The 17828-nt window shown below is 48.7% G+C and overlaps 2 protein-coding genes across 3 annotated transcripts in view; one reads left to right on the top strand and one right to left on the bottom strand.

The window, feature by feature from the left end:
• Positions 1-17828, top strand: part of Mcph1 (microcephalin 1) — a 191047-nt gene that overhangs the window by 84682 nt on the left and 88537 nt on the right. The gene's annotated exons all lie outside the window — the stretch shown is intronic.
• Angpt2 (angiopoietin 2) overlaps positions 782-17828 on the bottom strand; it is a 48883-nt gene continuing 31836 nt past the window's right edge. The window contains exons 4-9 of the mRNA XM_047549263.1: positions 14892-15124; positions 12992-13119; positions 8171-8272; positions 7509-7675; positions 4213-4343; positions 782-2178 (exon numbers count right to left, since the gene is read on the bottom strand). Of these exons, the coding sequence (XP_047405219.1) occupies positions 2018-2178; positions 4213-4343; positions 7509-7675; positions 8171-8272; positions 12992-13119; positions 14892-15124 (922 nt within the window). The 3' untranslated portion in view covers positions 782-2017. The remainder of the gene's footprint in view (positions 2179-4212; positions 4344-7508; positions 7676-8170; positions 8273-12991; positions 13120-14891; positions 15125-17828) is intronic.

The following is a 17828-nucleotide window of genomic DNA, read 5'->3' on the forward strand; positions in this document are numbered from 1 at the left end:
GCCATTGCAGTATCTAGGTTGTTAAATTGTTTTTGTTTTCATTTTTAAGATTACTGTTTTGATTTCCTTTCAACTTCATAAATGTTTTCTTAAGGAGAGAAAAAATTCCTCCTAGCAAGACTGTTTGTTTGAATACTGCTAGGAATTGAAGTGTAAAGTGCAAACACAGATTCTTCTCATTTCTTTCTTAAGAGAATATAACTCTGAGGAACATTGTGAGGTTTCTTTTTGAAATTCGTTTTTCCTGCCTGCAATGAGAAATTGATACAAATCAATCAGTGGTGGCCAGATTTTCTTGTGTTACCATTTCCCCAACTCTGTTTCCATCTGTCCATGTAGTCATTGAAACCCTAGAAGCCTACTGTATTGTGAGGTTGGGAGGTTTTGGAATCTTCCTTTTATCAGATGTTTTTTAACTTGGTGCAAAGCCTTGACACCCCTGCTGAAACTCCCAAGCCTTCTTAGGTGTGGTTGTGGAAACAGTTCTCAGGAGGGTTCTCCACCCGGGAAGAGTTGGGGAAGTTCGACCTGGTGGAGTGAAACGTGCCCACAGTCTGACTCAAAACAGGTAGTGAGATTCCAGGGTTCTAAGGCTGAGTCTGGAGGGACATTAGGAGTGAGAAAGAGGAGGAGGAGCGTTGGGACAGTAGGAGGTGAAGACAAACGGAACACTGGCTGAAGGTCAAGTCCGAGCTTCCCAAAAATTGAGTGTAAAGTGAACATGTGAGAAATTGCTGCTAAATTCATTCCTCAGAGGTTCATTTGTATCACTTCTACTACAAAAACTTAACAGGAATTAAAACCGTGGGATGTAGGGTTTTGCAGTTGTGCGCATAATGCTGTGTTCGTAAAATGTTCTATAAACATTTGCGTATTCTGTGAACATCAGATTTTATTTTTGCATTCTAGAACACTTTTTTTTTTCAGTTTGCTGATGAACACTAATGCAAATTATTTTTTCCTTAAATAAATTCAGAGGTGAGTCTATAACTTCGTAAATGTCTTAAATGGAATGTTTTTCTCAACCACAAATTAAATTGGACTTCACTTTCTAATATAGAGCTTACTAGAAGAGAAAATATGTGTCTGTATTAGAATACGGAGAAGTAGGATCCTAAAGTCTGAGAAGATAGTAAAGTGCATAATTTTCTTCATTGAAAATCAAACTTTTCCTTGTAATGAGGCACAGGTACTTTGTAACCAAATTACAAAATTGTAAATATTATTATAAAAGTTATCTCACCTAATAAGTTACATTTAATTACTAAAATACCTTCATATTAACAGCCAGGCAAGAAAAAAATAGTACAATCTTCATAGAAACTAAAATGGCACACAACTTCTATTAGTAATTTCAGATATCCTGGACATTTTCACCATATAAATTTGAAATATGTATTTGAGCATTAACTTAAGACTAAGCTGTCAACAGATTAGTAAATGCACTATTTTTGCAATGTAAATTTAAAGTAGCTAAGAGGAGTAAAAATGCACTGTTTTTCCAAATATTAAACTGTTAATAAACACTTAGGAGAAAATCCCTGAATATATGGTGTGTTTTTATGGCTTAGATTGTCTTCCTTGCAACTGTGATAGTGATGCAGAATTCAGGACAGGGGATATTTACACAACCCATAAACAGTGCTTAGAAGATCAGTTCCAAGACTATCTCTACTATATAGCACAGTGTTCTGTTTTCCAGTTATTTACTGATAAACTCGAACATGACATTCTTGGTTGTGACAGCAGAGTCTGTAAATCGTCAGTCTCTCAACCGCGAATTCATCTTCGCATAGGTGTCCACCAGACCACGATGCCAGGTCCTTGCTAGACTGGGTTTTGCTTTGGCTCGTTCATGGTGCGGGTTTCAGTGATGATGTTGAGACTCTTGTCTGGGGCTTGGGTCCGTCGGCACCCGAGTTGTCTCAGGCGAGGGACAGAGTGCAGCTGTGCCTTTCAGTGCTTTGGGGTGAGCTGTTGGAAGAGTCCAGTGCAGTCCTGGGGTATGCATGGGCATTTAGAAATCCGCGGGTCGAATCATCATGGTGGTGGCCTTAAGCGAGTAGCCTGACCCCTTCCAGTAGTACCACTTAATACCATTGAATTTATTTGTGTTCTGCTTCTGTGGGTAGTACATTCCGTTCAGGTTCGAAGGGCCACACGCATCAAACCACCAGCCTGTGGAGGCAAAGCAGAGGGATTAGGACCCACGGACGCCATACGGCAAGCCAGGGCCAGGGCTTTCCAGAAGAAATGACCATGGTTTGCCTGTGTGAAGACTTGAGTTTGATACCGTGCTTGTTAAGTTTTTTAAACACAGAAAACTATAACATGACGATTATTGATATCGCTACCCTTGGTAAAATAAACAAAGTGAGTGAACCTCCATTCAGGGGCCACCCCAGGGGAAGTTAGGGAGGGTATTAATGGGGTGGCTTTTGCCTTATCTGTAACATTTTTATTCCTTTAAAAAATTCTGATGCCAAACACGTCTACTGGGTACACACTGAATGTGAGTGCCACTTATCTCTCTGGCGCCTGACTTATTCCCTGCTGTTGACTCCGTCCCTTGAGGTGACACAGCTCAATGGAAATGTGGTGGGGAGCTTGTATGTTGCCCAGAATCCTTGGGCTAGTGCAGAGTGACAGATGTTCGCCCGGAGCCCGTCGTCTGCCCCTCTCCAGAAATCACCATCCAGCCAAGCAGACATCTGGCTGCAGGCTGGGCAGCTGCTGCAGGGCAGACCGCTGGTTGGAAGCAGACCCCTTTCCAGCCGGCCCCACTCCACTGTCCGCCCTGGGCTGCCTTTCTTCTCCCCCCTCTCCTGCACTTCCACTCTCAGCCCTTAGATCTGGATTTGGGTGACTAAGTGGGCTGCTTCCTTGGTCATTAAGGTGACTCTCCTGCTCTCGAGTAGCTGAGGGCCTGCAGGAGGTCTGGAAAGTACCACCAAAGCCACCCAGCAAGTGGGGCTGCAGCCCAGGGGAGGCTGGAGCCGTCAACATCGCCAGCCTTAGCGGGTGGCTGTGGTGGGATGAGGGTGACAAGCCGTGCTCTACAAAATCAGTGTATTGACTGGCTGTCCTTGAGGTCACAGGGCTGGTCCATGTCACCAAGCAGTGACTGTTACCTCGGGAGCCTAACTCTTGAGGTAGTGAAGACATGAAGTTTGAAATTATGGAAACAACTGGATCTCACTTTATTTCCATAAAAACACCCTGCTCTTGACCACGGTGGTCCCTGGGGGCGGGGCTGTGCGGGCTGGCTGTGCCCGGCTGGAGGGGCCGCCCCTGTCCTGTGAAGCGGTGGAGCACCGCTCTGGCCTTTGCTTTTCCTGGGGTGTCATGAACCCGCTTTTGCTCACTCAGCACATGGTCCCCATAGACGAGACCCTGTCCGTTTCTGTGTCCCATTGACGGGACTCTTGGCGCTGTTTTAAGTGACCTTTTCAAGAACGGACTTGCCAGCGTCTGTCACGCCTCTTCCTTATCTCAGTCACTACCAATTGGTTCCCCGTGATTCAATTTCTGAGTCTTCAAACATCAGAAGGGGGAGTTTCCTGACAGTTGGTCCCCATGACTGAGCTCTTACCTGTTTCTGAACACCAATCTAGCTATCTAAGTGACGGCCCCAACAGATTTTGGCTCCTGGGGATGGTTTCCATTTCCATCTTTAGAGCAATCAGACACAAAAGGTGGAAAACAAAAAAGGCCTTGACTTAACGTGAACAATCACTCGCTGACAGCTGATGCACTAATAAAACGGGTCGAGGTTTCTTTGTGTTCATAAGTGTATGCTGTGCATGCTAGTGAAATCCTTACCGGTAAAAGGCAACTGCAAATTCCTTGCTCAAACACTGATGTTAACTTGAAATAAGGCGAAATGGAGCAAAATGTCCATCTCTGTGACATCTGATACGCAACAAGAGCACACTCAGGGAAGCTCAGAGAATAATGAACACCCCTGCGGCCAACTGCACTCCCTGCCAGGGCTGGTCCCAAGGAGACACAGGTGGCCCGCAGGCCCTTCCAGCCTCACATTCCTACTTCAAACCCCACGGTCTCAAAAGCAGCTTTGCCTATACCAAGCTAGTATATCTATGAAATTTTGGACATTGTCACTAGTCACATTTGAAGTCCCAATTGCCAGGCTTTTGTGCTTTCAAAGTATTCCTTGCCCATACAAATAGGAAGACAGACGAGTGGCCCTACCTCCTGTTAGCATTTGTGAGCATTTGCAGATACATTTGTCGTTGTCTGCATCCTTTGTGCTAAAGTCATTTCCTGGCTGGCTGATGCTGCTTATTTTGCCGGCTGTGCCTGAAAGTCCTTTAAGGTGAATCCTGTAAGCATGCAAAAGGAAAAAATAAAAACTGTAATTGGCTCAGGTCATTGGTTTACCGTAGTGGAAAATTTTTCATGGTGAAGAATTCCATTCTACAGCAGCGCGCTCTGTACTGGCCGTGCACTTCAGTGCCTACTCTGGACAAAATATTTTGCACTGGTATAAACAGGAACCAACTTATCATCAAATCCTTCGCAAAGAGGGATGTTTTCGTGAAAACTTCAACACATATCACTTGCACAAGTATCAGCAGGGACTGAAGGGCCCTATGATTGATTTTCCTGCTGCTTTCAGATAAACAGAAGAGTGGGCTGCGGCCGGAGGGAACTCCCCCAGGTCTCCAGTCATCATTCACATGGAAAGGAGGCTGAGAAGCTGGCCAGCCTCAAACTCATTGTTTTCAGCAGGGGCGGGGGTGGCGCAGAGAGGGAAGCAGCCAAGGGATGGTCCTTGAGTTTGGAGTAGAAATCAACAGAACCGTGTAGAAAATAAACCCTGTGCCTGCTCTTCCCCGTTTCTCTACCATGGTGTAGTCAACCTGTCCAACCTTGACAGAGGAAGCATGTGCTAGGGCACCAGATAGTAGCACGTACTTGTAGACCACTGCACAAGCAGGCGTTCGTCGCCATTGCTGTGCCGGCAGAGAGACTCTGAGGAAAGGCTGAAGACTATGGTCCCTGATAAATCCTTCCCATACCCGCGCCCCAGTCACTGCCTCAGAAAGCACAGGCTGATGGCTCGGCCAGATCAGAGCTTGCGTTCCGCGATGGGATGGCTGTGGCACATGGAGCATGGAGCTCCATGTGCTGGAGTCCCCGTGTCCCGATGGAGGTACGGGGAGACCAGGGCCAGGGTCCTGCCCGCATGGCAGGAGAATCGTACTTTAAGCCCCAAAGTTGTGCTTATTCTCTGAAGCCTGACAGTTGTTAGCCACCTCCTTGGAAATCGCAGAATTTCCAAGAGTTCATGTTGGCAAGGCCAGGATGAGGGGGCATTGACTGGTCCCGGGCACTCAGGCAGGCAGCTGTTGAGTGCTGGTGACAGCCCCAGAGCGGGCACCACCCACTTTTACCTAGAGGCACAACCTTGCCCAAGTCCAGACTAAGTTGAGAGCTGGCCCTGCCCCAGAGGCACCTTGCCCTCCGTTGTGCCCACCCGGTGCACACCTTGGCAGAGTGAGCTGTGAAGGTCAGGGTGAGGGGCCTGTCCAGTGAGGTCCCCGGGTGTGGGTTCTGAGTAACTCTTGTGTTACTCACTTTGCTTTCTTTTAAATTTTGACTATTAAGAATAGCTGTACTCTTGAAATTGCCTTACATTGGTTTTGGTTGATTTTTTACGGCAGTGGGTAAGAGGTAATTCAACATTTAACGGTTTAACTCAGCGCTTGCATAAACTGCAGTAACGTTTGTGAAAGCTAAACAATCTTGGAGGTTTCATGTACAAATACATTTGAGTTTTATTAAAAAGAACCCTATTCTGTTGCTTAATTTGTCCATGTTTTGTAATGTTTGCTTCTCAGTTTTCCATCATTTAGGGAACATTTCTTCAGGGGGAAAACAGCTGCTTTACACAATTGACATTCTGAAGCATCGTAGTCGCGAAAAGTCACATCATGTTCTCTTATCACATTAGCATCGTGTTTATTAGGATAGCAATTTTTAATCTATTTCATATTTCCAAGTATATTAAGCTTTCAACCAGTTCATTTTTTAAAAGTGGCCATGTCCAAAATTTGATTACATTTCTAAAGGAAATATCTGCTAAGAGCCATCCCCAGTTTAAAATGTTTTTATAATGTCAGCATACAAGGGTAATGACCCATTTTGTAAAATCTTATACAAACAGTCTAATCCTTAATTTTTGTGTTTCTTTTTTTAAAAATTCCTGTTGTGGATTCCTAACTGCTGCCAGTTGAAAAAATATTTAGCTTGGAGGTAACACAAGGACCTACCACACGTGTCTGTGAACGCACGCACGATCTGATCCCTTTGTCATCGAGTGGGACCTGCCAGGGGCCCAGACTCTATCTTTCCATTCATCTCCAAGGGAGCCTGCTTGCTAATGAGAACTGATGGACTGTGCTCCGTGGACCTTTTAAAAGTCGCAAGAGTGTTTGTCTGTTTTCAAGAGGTGCTTCTGAATTCTGGTCCACTGCCTTAGAGCAGGGTGCCCTGGGTGTCCTATTGCTTCCGGGGGGTAGTTCAGGCACCTGGGCTTGCAGCCAGCCTTCCTGTTCTGCCACCGTGACCCTCCCTAGGAAGCCAGCCTGGGCCTTCGTGAGTTGGGCTTTAAAGAGCGACTGCCGGCCAGGTGGCCACTGCTTTCTGTGATGCTCCTTTTGGGCTCTGTTTGCGGCTGTGGCCTCAGAGTAGGTGCTTGGTGGTCACCAAACCCCAGGAGCCTGTGCTGCTTGCGCTGCCGCAGGGCGCGTTGGTGACGGCGGTGACGGATATTCTCAGATCTGTTCCTGCTGTCGCCCATCCTCCACCGCTCCCCATGTACTTGGGAGAGCCTCTGCGTGTGGGCGGCCCCTGCGCTCACCCTGCCCCCTCGCAAGGCTCCTGTGCTGTGCCTTCTGGTCTCCTGGCATCTCAGAGCCAGAAAGGAAATTCCTGGTCAAAGTTGTTGGACCATTTAAGATCACTGCCCCCAAATGGCACAGTGAGTGGGGCAGCACGGACGTTAAGGGTGCTGCGCATCAGGTGTACTTCAGAAAACAGAGAAGCTCAGTAACCATCCACCTCATTTTGTCGTTTTTAAACTTGGCAGCTAACTCCGAATTTGAAATTGAACACAACAATTAGGTGTGTGTGAAGTTCAAAATATAGATTGATTTGTAATACCCTTGGGGAGAAAGCAGTATGGTCCCGGGTATCCCTCTGTCCCGACAGCCTCATTACATGTTTAAGAGGGACACTCAGCACTGACTTACCGTGGGGGTAGCCACGGACACCCTCACCCTCCCTGAAAGGTCTGGTCTCTGAGGATACACAGAAAGCACAACAAAAGACGCCACAGAGTTTCCCTGTATTGTCAAAGCCAAGTGAGACTTCAGAACTAGAGAACCTCTCCTGAAGAGAGCAGTGAGCTGCAGCAGCGTCAGAGGCGGCGTGCGTCTGTCTCTGGAGGGCCCTCCCGACCCCCGTGCTCCCGCCCGGCCTACCTGTAGTGCAGCTCCTCGCTGGAGAGGTAGAAGTGCTCGTACAGCGAGGTCGCCTCGCCCCCCTCCCAGTCACGCAGCTGTATCCGGAGCACGTAGCGCTGCTGGTTGGTCAGCTGTGAGACGAGCTCATTCCCCAGCCAGTGCTCTCCCGAAGGGTCGCCGAAGCCCTGCGCCAAGCAGAGGTCAGTCACTGCACGTGGTTCCTCTTCGTGCATTTGAAATCAACAGTGTGACCATTTACCTTGGGCTGCCTGCCAATCAGCAGAGCCCACTCCCTGGGCTGCATAGACGCGGGACCTTCTGCATAGGACAGTGGTTTTTAAAAGGTCCATTTTAAGGAGCTAAGCTGTTCCTGGAAGACAGCCAGTATTGGCACAAGTAGCACACCCAGGGACACCGTGGGGACTCGAGCAAAGTCGCTGCACCTAGCTGCGCACTTGGGGCTGGGCCTGAGTGAACGCAGCCCGTGGGCCTTGCTTTGACCTTGGTCCCAGTCACCTGGGTGGACCCGACTACTCTTTAATGGGGAGATAGAACCTTCCCTAAGAGTGCCTCAAAGTCATGAGTTAGTTTTGGGTTTGCAACTAAGGCTCTGAGGACCTTGAAAGCTAGTATGCACAGATAAAAAGGCTTCTTTCAAGCTGCTTTAGGGACATCCATACCGCTCTGTACTCTTTCCACGACCTCTGGAAGTCGACGCTGCCGTCCTCGCGGCGCTGAATGACAGTCCACCCGCCGCCACTTGTTTCCATGTCGCAGTAGGCCTGTGGAAGGGAAGGGCACGGTCACGGTAGAGACCCGGGACTCTGTCCGGGTAAAAGAAGTGCGGACGCCTGCTGGGACCCACGTCCACAGGGTCTCTGGGAGAAGGATGGATGGACCTTCTCTCTTAGATGACCCCCAAAGGCTTCCTGAGAGACCCTCTGTGAATGGACATTGCAGGAGATGGCCCTCAGCCTCATGACCCTGCCAGTGCTTGCCCGTCCCTGCCCTCTGTGTGCAGGCAGCAACGGGAATGCTCTTCCACGGAAGAGCTCCCAGACCCTGCTGCGTCCTCACTGGAGCTGACTGCCTCTGCATGAAGTAAGAACCAGGTTTCTGGGTTCGGGGCCGAGTGCAGGACCCTGGGGCACCTGTGTGCCCACACAGTGTGACCTGAGCCTGGTCAGGCGGCTGGGCCCTGGGGTCCCAGCTTCCGACTTCCCTGAACTTTGTACGTCACCCGGGGTATTTTTCTTCCTGACTCTTTATTTCTGCCTTTGAGCTGGCTAAGTGGGTTTCAGCTTTGTCCAGAACATAGAATTCTTTCTTGGGCTAAGTGCATGCATGCTCAATTTCAACTCAGCTGGAGTTTTATTATGAAATTAAAAACCTCTGAAAATAAGATTACATAAATAGTTTTCAATAATGAGATTATACTAGGACAATCAGGAAAAATTTCCCGAAAGTAAGATGATTTCTTTACAGCATAAAAGGTAGAAAATATTAAAGTTAAGGTTCAAGACCAATCATAAATGTTCTTCCTTTGTTGTTTTCCATGGTCTTTTGGAGAATGCGGGAGCCTGTTTGGGCAGGAGAAGCCTCAATGGGAACTGTGTTTTTTCTGAGTTAGGATCTAGGGGCGAGAGCTAACTGAGACCCCAGGAGCTCCTGGTCCTGCTCCTTCATTGTACTTGTGAGGAAGCCGGAGCCAGAGGCCAAGTGGGCTGCCTGTGCATCATTATCTTGGAGCCACAGAACAGTCGCTGGGCCACCCTGTTCTGCAAGGGCTTTTCCCCCTCACAGTCCCATCCTTCTACAGAGACACAGGTTCAAGTTGCCCTCTCGAGTGACCCTTCATTTGGAAGGACAGGTGCCATGAAAGAAAATCACAATTATGGATAAGAAATTACTTCCGTAGATTAATCAGCTGTAAAGATGGATCTGCTGAAGGAAACCCCTTATTATCGTCCTGCATTGATAATGACCTCATTAATCATCCCGTCACCCACTCCACTCTCCCAGCACTGTGCCAGGCCCAGACCCTGCACGTGCTGAGACTTCACAACTGCTGAGATGTGTTCGGCGTTTCTGAAAGGCGAGTCGAAATTGATCGATTTGATCAGAGGCAGGCAGCTGCCCAATAGCATGTAGGATTTGAAGAAGGCCCCTTGAATTCCTGCATGATGTATCTCCACTACATCAATGCTGCCAGAAGCAGAGAAACTTGACCCTTTTGTTAATGGGCAGAGGTCCCTCCGCGCAGCTCCGAGTTGAATCGGCTCGTGCATCACACTGCGTCTGGTTTGCCTGTGGTCAACAAAGTGGTCAGTGCCGCTCTGTTTCTAACCGTGGGCTTCGTAAAAATCCCCGGAGTGAGTAGGTGAGCGAGCAAGCGCACAGGTGAGGAGCGTGTGCACAGAAGTCGGTCCCCTGCCCCCTAGGTCTTGCTGGTGGGGCATTGGCATGGCTCTCAGTGGGCCTGCCCTTGTTCTAGTACATTCCATCCTTAGGGCCGAAAGGCACCGTGTAGTGAGTGACACCTAAAGACGTGCCCTCTCTCCCGTGGAGAAGACCGGTTCCTCCCCGGGAGTCGAGTCTGCACAGCTGACTTGTCTCTCTGACTCCCTGACGGTCACCATCAGCCTCGTAGAACACTTTCTTAATACTTCACCCAGATTTGTTCAAAGTCAGGATTTATAAAAGCAGAGGTATTTGGGTGCATTTGGCCATGAATCTTGCAGAGAGAGTGTTCAGTTATCCACATAGCCAGGAGACATCCGGAGGGAATGACGAAGCAGACCATAACGGGATCGGAAAACCACGGGTGTTGGTGACGCCCACAGCCTGCCACTCCACGCACAGCAGGCCCCAGGCGGCCTGCTTTCCCCCAGTGTGCTGGGCGCGGTCCTGGGACCTGGTCTCTCACTGCAAAGCCTGGTGCTTTCCAGTGGACGCCTCTTGATTTCACTGCTGGGCTTCAGCTCCCAGGCCTTGGGTAAGTGACTCAACAGCAAAAACAGATAAACACTGGGAGTCAAGTGTCCAGGGGAGTTTGGGGAAGGGAACAGTTGTGCTTCCACATAGCATAAGCTGTCCTCATGCTTCTGATAAATACCCTATTGCTGTGTCTGTCTTATACAGAACCTTTATGAAATTTTTGAAAATCAAAGTTGCAATGCTTGGGCCTTTCAGAAGATCTGTCCAAAGAGCTATTGGACATTGGTTTCTTGAATTAAATGATCCAGGGCAAGATTGGGTACTCTACTCTGCAGTTGCCTCTTGTTCTTTGGGAGCAGCCCCTGGGTCCTGCACTTCTGTTGTCACAACCTCCAGGTCTGTCGTCATGTGACAGATGAAACAGCTCAGAGAGGAGAGAGGACTTACTCTGAGGCCTGGATGGGCAGAGCTGGAATTTAAACCCAAGTCTGTCTGCCTCTCCCCAGATCAGATGGTGAATTATGAAGTCTTAAACCTGGAAGGGAATGCAGAGGTAACTTAATCTAGACCATTTATTTTAAAGAAGAGAAAGTTGAGGTTTTGAGATTTATTTTTACAGCAGATATTTAGAGGGGGTATAAATCCCGATGTCTCCAGCCACGACCTGACACTCACATCATCCCAGAGTGCTAGATCTTTTCATCTTTCTGCAGAGTATTTTTGTTACTCCACAGGGGTGGTACTGTGCATGGCGGGAACACCACGCCAAGCCAGAAGAACATGCCTACAGCATCATGATGGGGCCGTGCCCTCAGTGCTGTCTCCCAGGATCTGCATGGACAGCATCCCTGTGTCCTCCTGGACACTCATGTCACCATTATCACCAGGCCAAGAACATGCCTCTGGTGCAGAACAGTCACGTGAGAAGAATTGTCGTGAGACCAGATCACAGAGGGATTTAAACGGTTAGCCTAGCGATAATTGCTTTTTCATCTGTAACGGACTGTTTTGTGTTGCTTTCCTCTCCCTGATGCACTGCTTCTAGGCCGCTAGGGACATTAACTCATTTTCAAGGTTGATTTAAAGCAGCATGAATGAATTAGAGATTTCTTTGGAAAGAATTATCTTAAATAGCATAGTATTTACTTTAAATTCATAATCAAGTTTTATGTTACTGTTTCAAATTCCACATCTTTAAACCTTTAAACGCTTGTGATTTTCTTTGATACCATGTTAAATACTGAGGATAATACTGGGTTCAAGAAGATACTGCTTCCAGCAGCCTGTAAACCACCCATTCCGCTCCAGTATGGAGGGTGTTTTCTGGAGTCTCTGTGTTGGCCGGCATGTAGCTTCTACTCCGAGTGCAGCCGTATCGGTACACACTCAGTGTACACAACCATCTAGCGATCACTTCGCAGTGATTTTCATGTGGTGTCATTGTATCTCATCCAGTCTCTGAAAGAAGCCACAATGAAGTATTTCCCGAGGAAGTGGTTTCCTTCACCCATATAAGACTCAGAACGTCCCAGAGTGGCGGCTGCAGGAGACGTCCACAGCCTGTATCCAGACTGTCTGAGGGTGGCTGAGCTCAGCTGCGAGCTGCCTTGGCCCGCTGCAACGTGCCGATTGCTCTGCTTTCTCCACGGTGGTGGAAACCACCCTGAAGTAAACGCTCTGTGCTGGAGAAGAAAAGGAGTTGCTCTCCTGGGCTCTTCCAGACTGTGTTAGGAGAGGCCACAGACGACCCCAGGGGCCTTCCTGTGGGGCTGCAGACCCCAGCATTCTGGACACCTGTCAGCAAGTCCGCAGGGTGGAAACCACTTCCAAAATGACGCTGAGGTGTCCTTGGTCTGCGTCCCAGGGTGGGTGTGTGGACTGATGGCAGCTGATGGTGCAGGGCAACAGTGGTCAGTCATGGCAGGGCAGAGGTACCCAAAGGCACCTGAGTCCCTGTGTCCTCCAGCCCACATTCGCGGTTTAGAGAAAGGAGAGGCAGCGTCACCCCAGAAGGCTGTCACAGTGCCACACATGTCACTTGGCCTGTGCTTCTGTTGAAACCCAGTGTCCTGTGCATCTGAGGTTTCCAGCTCCTGGGCTCAAGGTGTCTGTCCACCTCAGTAAAAATCATTTTTATTAAACCTCTTCTGCTGGTGCACATTTCTGCTCTTCTGTCTGATGAGATGGGAAATACGTGTAGATACTGTCTCAGAGTCACTGTGTGCACGTGAATGAGCCTCCTCCTTGATGGAATATAAACATTGCTTGGAAAAATGATCAGAAGACAAACTATGGTTATGCAGACTCAGTATTGCAAGATATTTCCTATAAAATTGATGAAGTGAGCCTTGCCCACAAGGAAAGCCACACGTCATTTAAGCACAAAGTGTCCTGTGGAGGACGACATGGACGGTCCACACCAGCAGCACGCAGTGGCCGAGTCCACTCAGAGCAGCCTAACGCAGGGCATGGGCTGCGGGGGGCTCTGAGGACTGGTTTCTGCTCGGGAGGCCTCACCCCAGAGGCCGGGAGCCGGGCAGCCAGTGATGGCGACGGTGCCTTACCTTTCTCTCTTCCGTGGAGTTGGGAAATGTCAGTGTGTAGACGCCAGTGGTGGTGAGGCCCGATCTGAATACTTCAGCACAGTCCCTGAAAACATTTTGTTCTTCTTTAGCAATAATAGAGTTCTTAGCTGTGTTTAAAAAAAAAAAAAAAAAGCATTTAAATGGAGTTCACAAGAAGATAAAACTTGTTAATTCAAGACTCAGTCATTCGGTGATTTTATTACGTTTGAATTTTTATAACAAACAGAAAGGATATGCCAGGTTTTTAGTTTTTCTAAAAAAAAAAAGTCACTCTTGCAACCTGTTTTCCTATGAATTCTAAAATAATTCTTACTTCCTTTTTTTACTGTCCACTGCATGTAATGCAGGAATTTCCAGCCCATAATAAGCCATTACTTTTTGAAAGTTTCTCATCTTGAGTGGAATCAGGTAAACTTATTATAGACAAGTAAAGATGACTCACCCAACAGTGCTCTTCCCCAGGGCCCTGCCTGACCCTTAGGCCATTTTCCACGGGGGCCATAGTGTGTTTTTCCCTTTGACACACACACACACACACACACACACACACACACACACGGCTGAATCAATTTGTTCTTAGAATACCACATGGGAGACCCTGAGTATTCTTTGAATTTGTAGCAGCTGTACCATGGACGGCTTGTATTTTGAAAGATGTGATATTTACCTGTGTGCTTTAAATTCCTCTTCTAAGTCTAAAATTTCTAGGGCTATGAAATTCTTGGAATTCAAATTCTGCTGTCAGTGTTAACATTTCCAATTCCTTTTCTGCCATATTAAAGAAAAATGTGTGTATGTGCGTCATTGTGGGTCCTGAGGAGCAGAGCAGAGCAGAGCTCGGCTCAGCTCCCCCAGCTCCCTGGTGGGCGCAGAGGCTCAGGCAGCCCTTGCCCGGTGGAGGCCACAGAGAGGGGGAGCCTCTGCTGCTCCCAGATTTCCTCCAGAATCTGAGCTACGTGACTCTCTGTCCTCCAACTCATCACAGCAGGTGGTACACACTGTCTGGTCCCAGCAGTGTCAGATGGCTGCCTTCGATTTTTCTATGCATGTGAAGACAATGTGCTTTTCCTGAATTGCAAGAGGGTAGGACTAGTTGCAAAGCCACGGGCTGCAGCTGGCCACCCAGAGTGCGGCCCTCGTGTCAGCAGCCTGCCGCTCTTTCCTGCAGCCGGGCACCTGCTGAAGTAGGTGCTTGGCTCCTCCCTCTGTCAAGACTGGGGTAACTGCAGGACTCGAGTTAAATGTGGAAACAGACTTCTTTTATGGAATCACATGTGTAATTCGCACGTGTGAATCCAGGACTCACACACAAAGGGCATCGAGTCAGAAGAGCCTGAGGTAAGAGACCATCCAAATGAGCCACAGGAAGAACCAGGTCAAATTCGTTTAGTGAGGAAAATGCTCAAATAAAACCACCCCAGAGATTGTGCATCACGTCTTCAGTTAATGACAGAGATTCTTCCGCCCCTTCAGCTGAAAGGCCAGACAGTCATAAAGGGGAAGTGTGTTGCAGCACTGGGCGCGAGAGCGGGGCTGGCCCCTCCCCAGTGCCCGTCACCAGAAGTGTCTTGTTGGTCTCCGGCTGGCCTGTGCTGTCAGTTTTCCATCTACAACCCAGAGAAGCGGAGCCGCACTGTGCTGCTCCCACTTGCCGCCCCGGCTCGGGCGAAGCAGGCTGTGTACAGCCTGCAGTCACGGTGTGTTTGGGGAGTTCTGCCTCCTGACGGTCTGTGTGCATAGCGCCCCTGCCCTGCTCTCTGCCTCCGCTCCTCCTTGGTCCTGTGTTGAGACCCCATAGAGCTTTCACGTGAAACACGTAAGAGACGGATGGACTGATGGAGGGCGCCCGACACGGACAGGACGTGTGGGCGGCACTTACGGCCGGACGCTGACACCATGGTCAGCAGGTTGTGCACCGTCTCCATCAGGTCACGCTGCTGCTTTTGGAGGGCCGAGTTGTTCACGGTGGCGGTGACCAGCTGCTTCTCCAGCTCCTGGATGACGGAGCTCTGCTTGGACACCAGGACCCGCAGCTGGTCCTTCTCCTCCCGCATGGACCTCAGCTGCAGCGTGTGCTTGTCCTCCATGTCCAGCACTTTCTTCTCTAGGAAGCTGAGGGGAAAGGACGCACTTCTGAGTGAAGGGCCATCGGGGCCGGATTGCCGCCAAGGCCAGGTGCTTTGTGAACACCGTTTCAGGACCCTAGTGACACTGCTCATGGTTTTGTGTGTCTGTTCTGCCAAGCACTCTGTCCAGATGTGGTAGGAGTCATAAAGTAACAAGGGGTTGTCTCAGCCCCAGTCTCTCACATACCAAGGTCACACACGTGGGTTACGTGTGTGCACACACATCACATGCCAGGGTACACATACGTGTCATGCTCGACCACAGCAGTGGAACATGAGTGTCATGGCGTGGGGTGCCCACGAGTCAAGAAGAAGGGGGCGTGACTTCAGCATGGTGCTCGCGAGTGCTTTGTGTGAGAAGGAGGAGTTCGAGGTGGGCCTCCAGGGAGCCTGTTGGCTTTCTCCTGAACTGTTTATATCTGAATACTAATCCTGATGATGATAACTGCTCATCTTCCAATACTGTGTACTAAGTACTCCTGCACGAGGCAGGTGAATACTTGGCTTAGATCTGGGTGTACTGGCCTGTGACCTGGGCAGCTGACCTAATCAGTTTCCTTGTGTGTAAATGGGGACATCAACTCCCTCTCGGGGCTGGTCAGGTTCATTGAAAATGCTTAGACTAGTTCCTGGCACACAGCAACACTCAATAAACGTTTGTTATGAGTTACAGCAACATTATCCTCATTTCCAATGAGCAAATTGCATGAAACTTAGACATACATACTAAATCACCTGCCTAAAGTCTCAGGCAGGTGGCAGAGGCAGAATTCAAACCCAGATCTTTGACTCTGAAACACACCCTTCCTTTCTTCTAATATGGACCCCTTTAACTAGCACCGGCTGGTAGACTTGATACTCAGCAGTTATAATATGAGATAGGCCCTTGAAAATCTATCTAAAGCTGTTTTTTTATTCTTATTGGTTGTACATGACAGTAGGATGTATTTTGACATAATATATGGAGCCTAACTTCCCATTCTTCTGTTTTTATGTGACGTGGAGTTACATTGGTCGTGTAATCACATGCACATAGGATAGTATGTCCAGTTCATTCTCTTTTCTTTCCTATTCCCACCCCCTCCCTTGCCTTCATTCCCCTTTGTCTGATCCGAAGTGCTTCCCACCCCTATGGTGAGTTAGCATACACATATCAGAGAGAACTTTCCACGTTTGGTTTTCTAAAATGATTTTGATAGTGATAAAGCTATGCCATGTAAGTCCCCAAAGATTCTGTTAATGGTTATATAGTTTGTCTTTCTAACCTCAGTTTCTAAGATCATCTACATATGTCACGAGAGTCACAGGAAGGCCATGTGCACACTGAGAAGTCACTAGTGCTGTGAGCACTGTGCCTGAGTGGAAGGAGCCCTGGTCTGAGGACCCCACCTCTGGGGGCCACCCTGCTCTGTGGGTCTCGGGTGTACTGCTAGCTAAGTGAATGACCGTGTGTCCTAGCTAAGTAGATGTCTAAACAAAGGCGTTAGATAGATGATCTCCAGGCCCCTCCAGTTCAGTGTTTTACGAATCTTTAGCCCTGCAGACATCATCCACAGAACCAGACTGCCCCTTACAGAGCTTGTCATTAAATAGTAACAATCAGTATTAATGATTATTAGAAATTGAACTGCAGCTCTTAAACTCATCCCAGGCCTCTGGCCATTGAAAATCATTAATGATGATCAACGGACTATCTATATACTAAGCTGTAAATAATTCATTACTATAATGCAGTCATTTTGATTAGGTTTTCTCAGTTTTACCGTATGTTTTTCAACTATTATTATCATTCTTGGTATCACCTAACTTTATTTTAAAAGAAAGCGCATGTCTCAAAAGCCAAGCCAGCTCACCCCCAGCAGAAGGTAACCTAAGCATGCCTCTTCCTGCGACCCTGAAATCGTCATGTCTGCCAGCATGCAGGGCGTGTGTTGGGACGTGCACCTGCGAACCTGGGCAGTGCGCTCGGGCGGTCTGAGACGCCCTGAACCCTGGGTCTGCACTGCCTTCAGTGCGACGTCACTGAGGCTTGTGGTCCGCTCTCCTTCGCTGGTGTTAGTAACCTGAGAGCCACAAGGGAAGGGGTGCCATGGCAGAGCGTGGAAGGGAGCAGTGTGCGCTGGGCAGCCAGAAATGGCACCTCTGCTCCTCCTCCAGCGTCCACGCCAGCCTAGCTCCAGGGACAGGCCTCTCCTGATCTGAAGGAGTTGTCTTGAGATTAGATATGAGTGTGCGTCAGGAGAGAAGCCCACTGGGCTCATCCCAGACCAGACTGGCTCAGGGCAGCACGCCGGGTGAGCACCTCAGATGGAGCACGGCAGTCAAAAACTGCCAGAGATCCGGGGATCATATTTTAGAGCAGTATTTTGAGAAATGCAGCTGAGCCCACTAATGACTTGTGAAATCAACTTGGTGAATTGCAACCACCATTTTTCAATGAAATAAAACAAATAGGATGAAACGGGAAAATACAGAGTGAATTTGTAGCAAGAATGGTGCACATTGCAGCAAACAGGATGGTCAGTGTTGTCGAGTGCTGAGGAAAAGGCGGAGCAGGTGGTGAAGGCGGACACTGCCCGGAAGACAGTCTGATGGCCGCTCACTCACAGCCTGCTCATTTTCCAGCACAGGATGAGCAACACGAGGACCATGGTACGTCGACCGAGGTACAGCTTGATTCTGCATTAACA

The sequence above is a fragment of the Sciurus carolinensis genome, chromosome 4 (assembly GCF_902686445.1).
Source record: "Sciurus carolinensis chromosome 4, mSciCar1.2, whole genome shotgun sequence".
NCBI classification, from domain to species: Eukaryota; Metazoa; Chordata; class Mammalia; order Rodentia; family Sciuridae; genus Sciurus; species Sciurus carolinensis.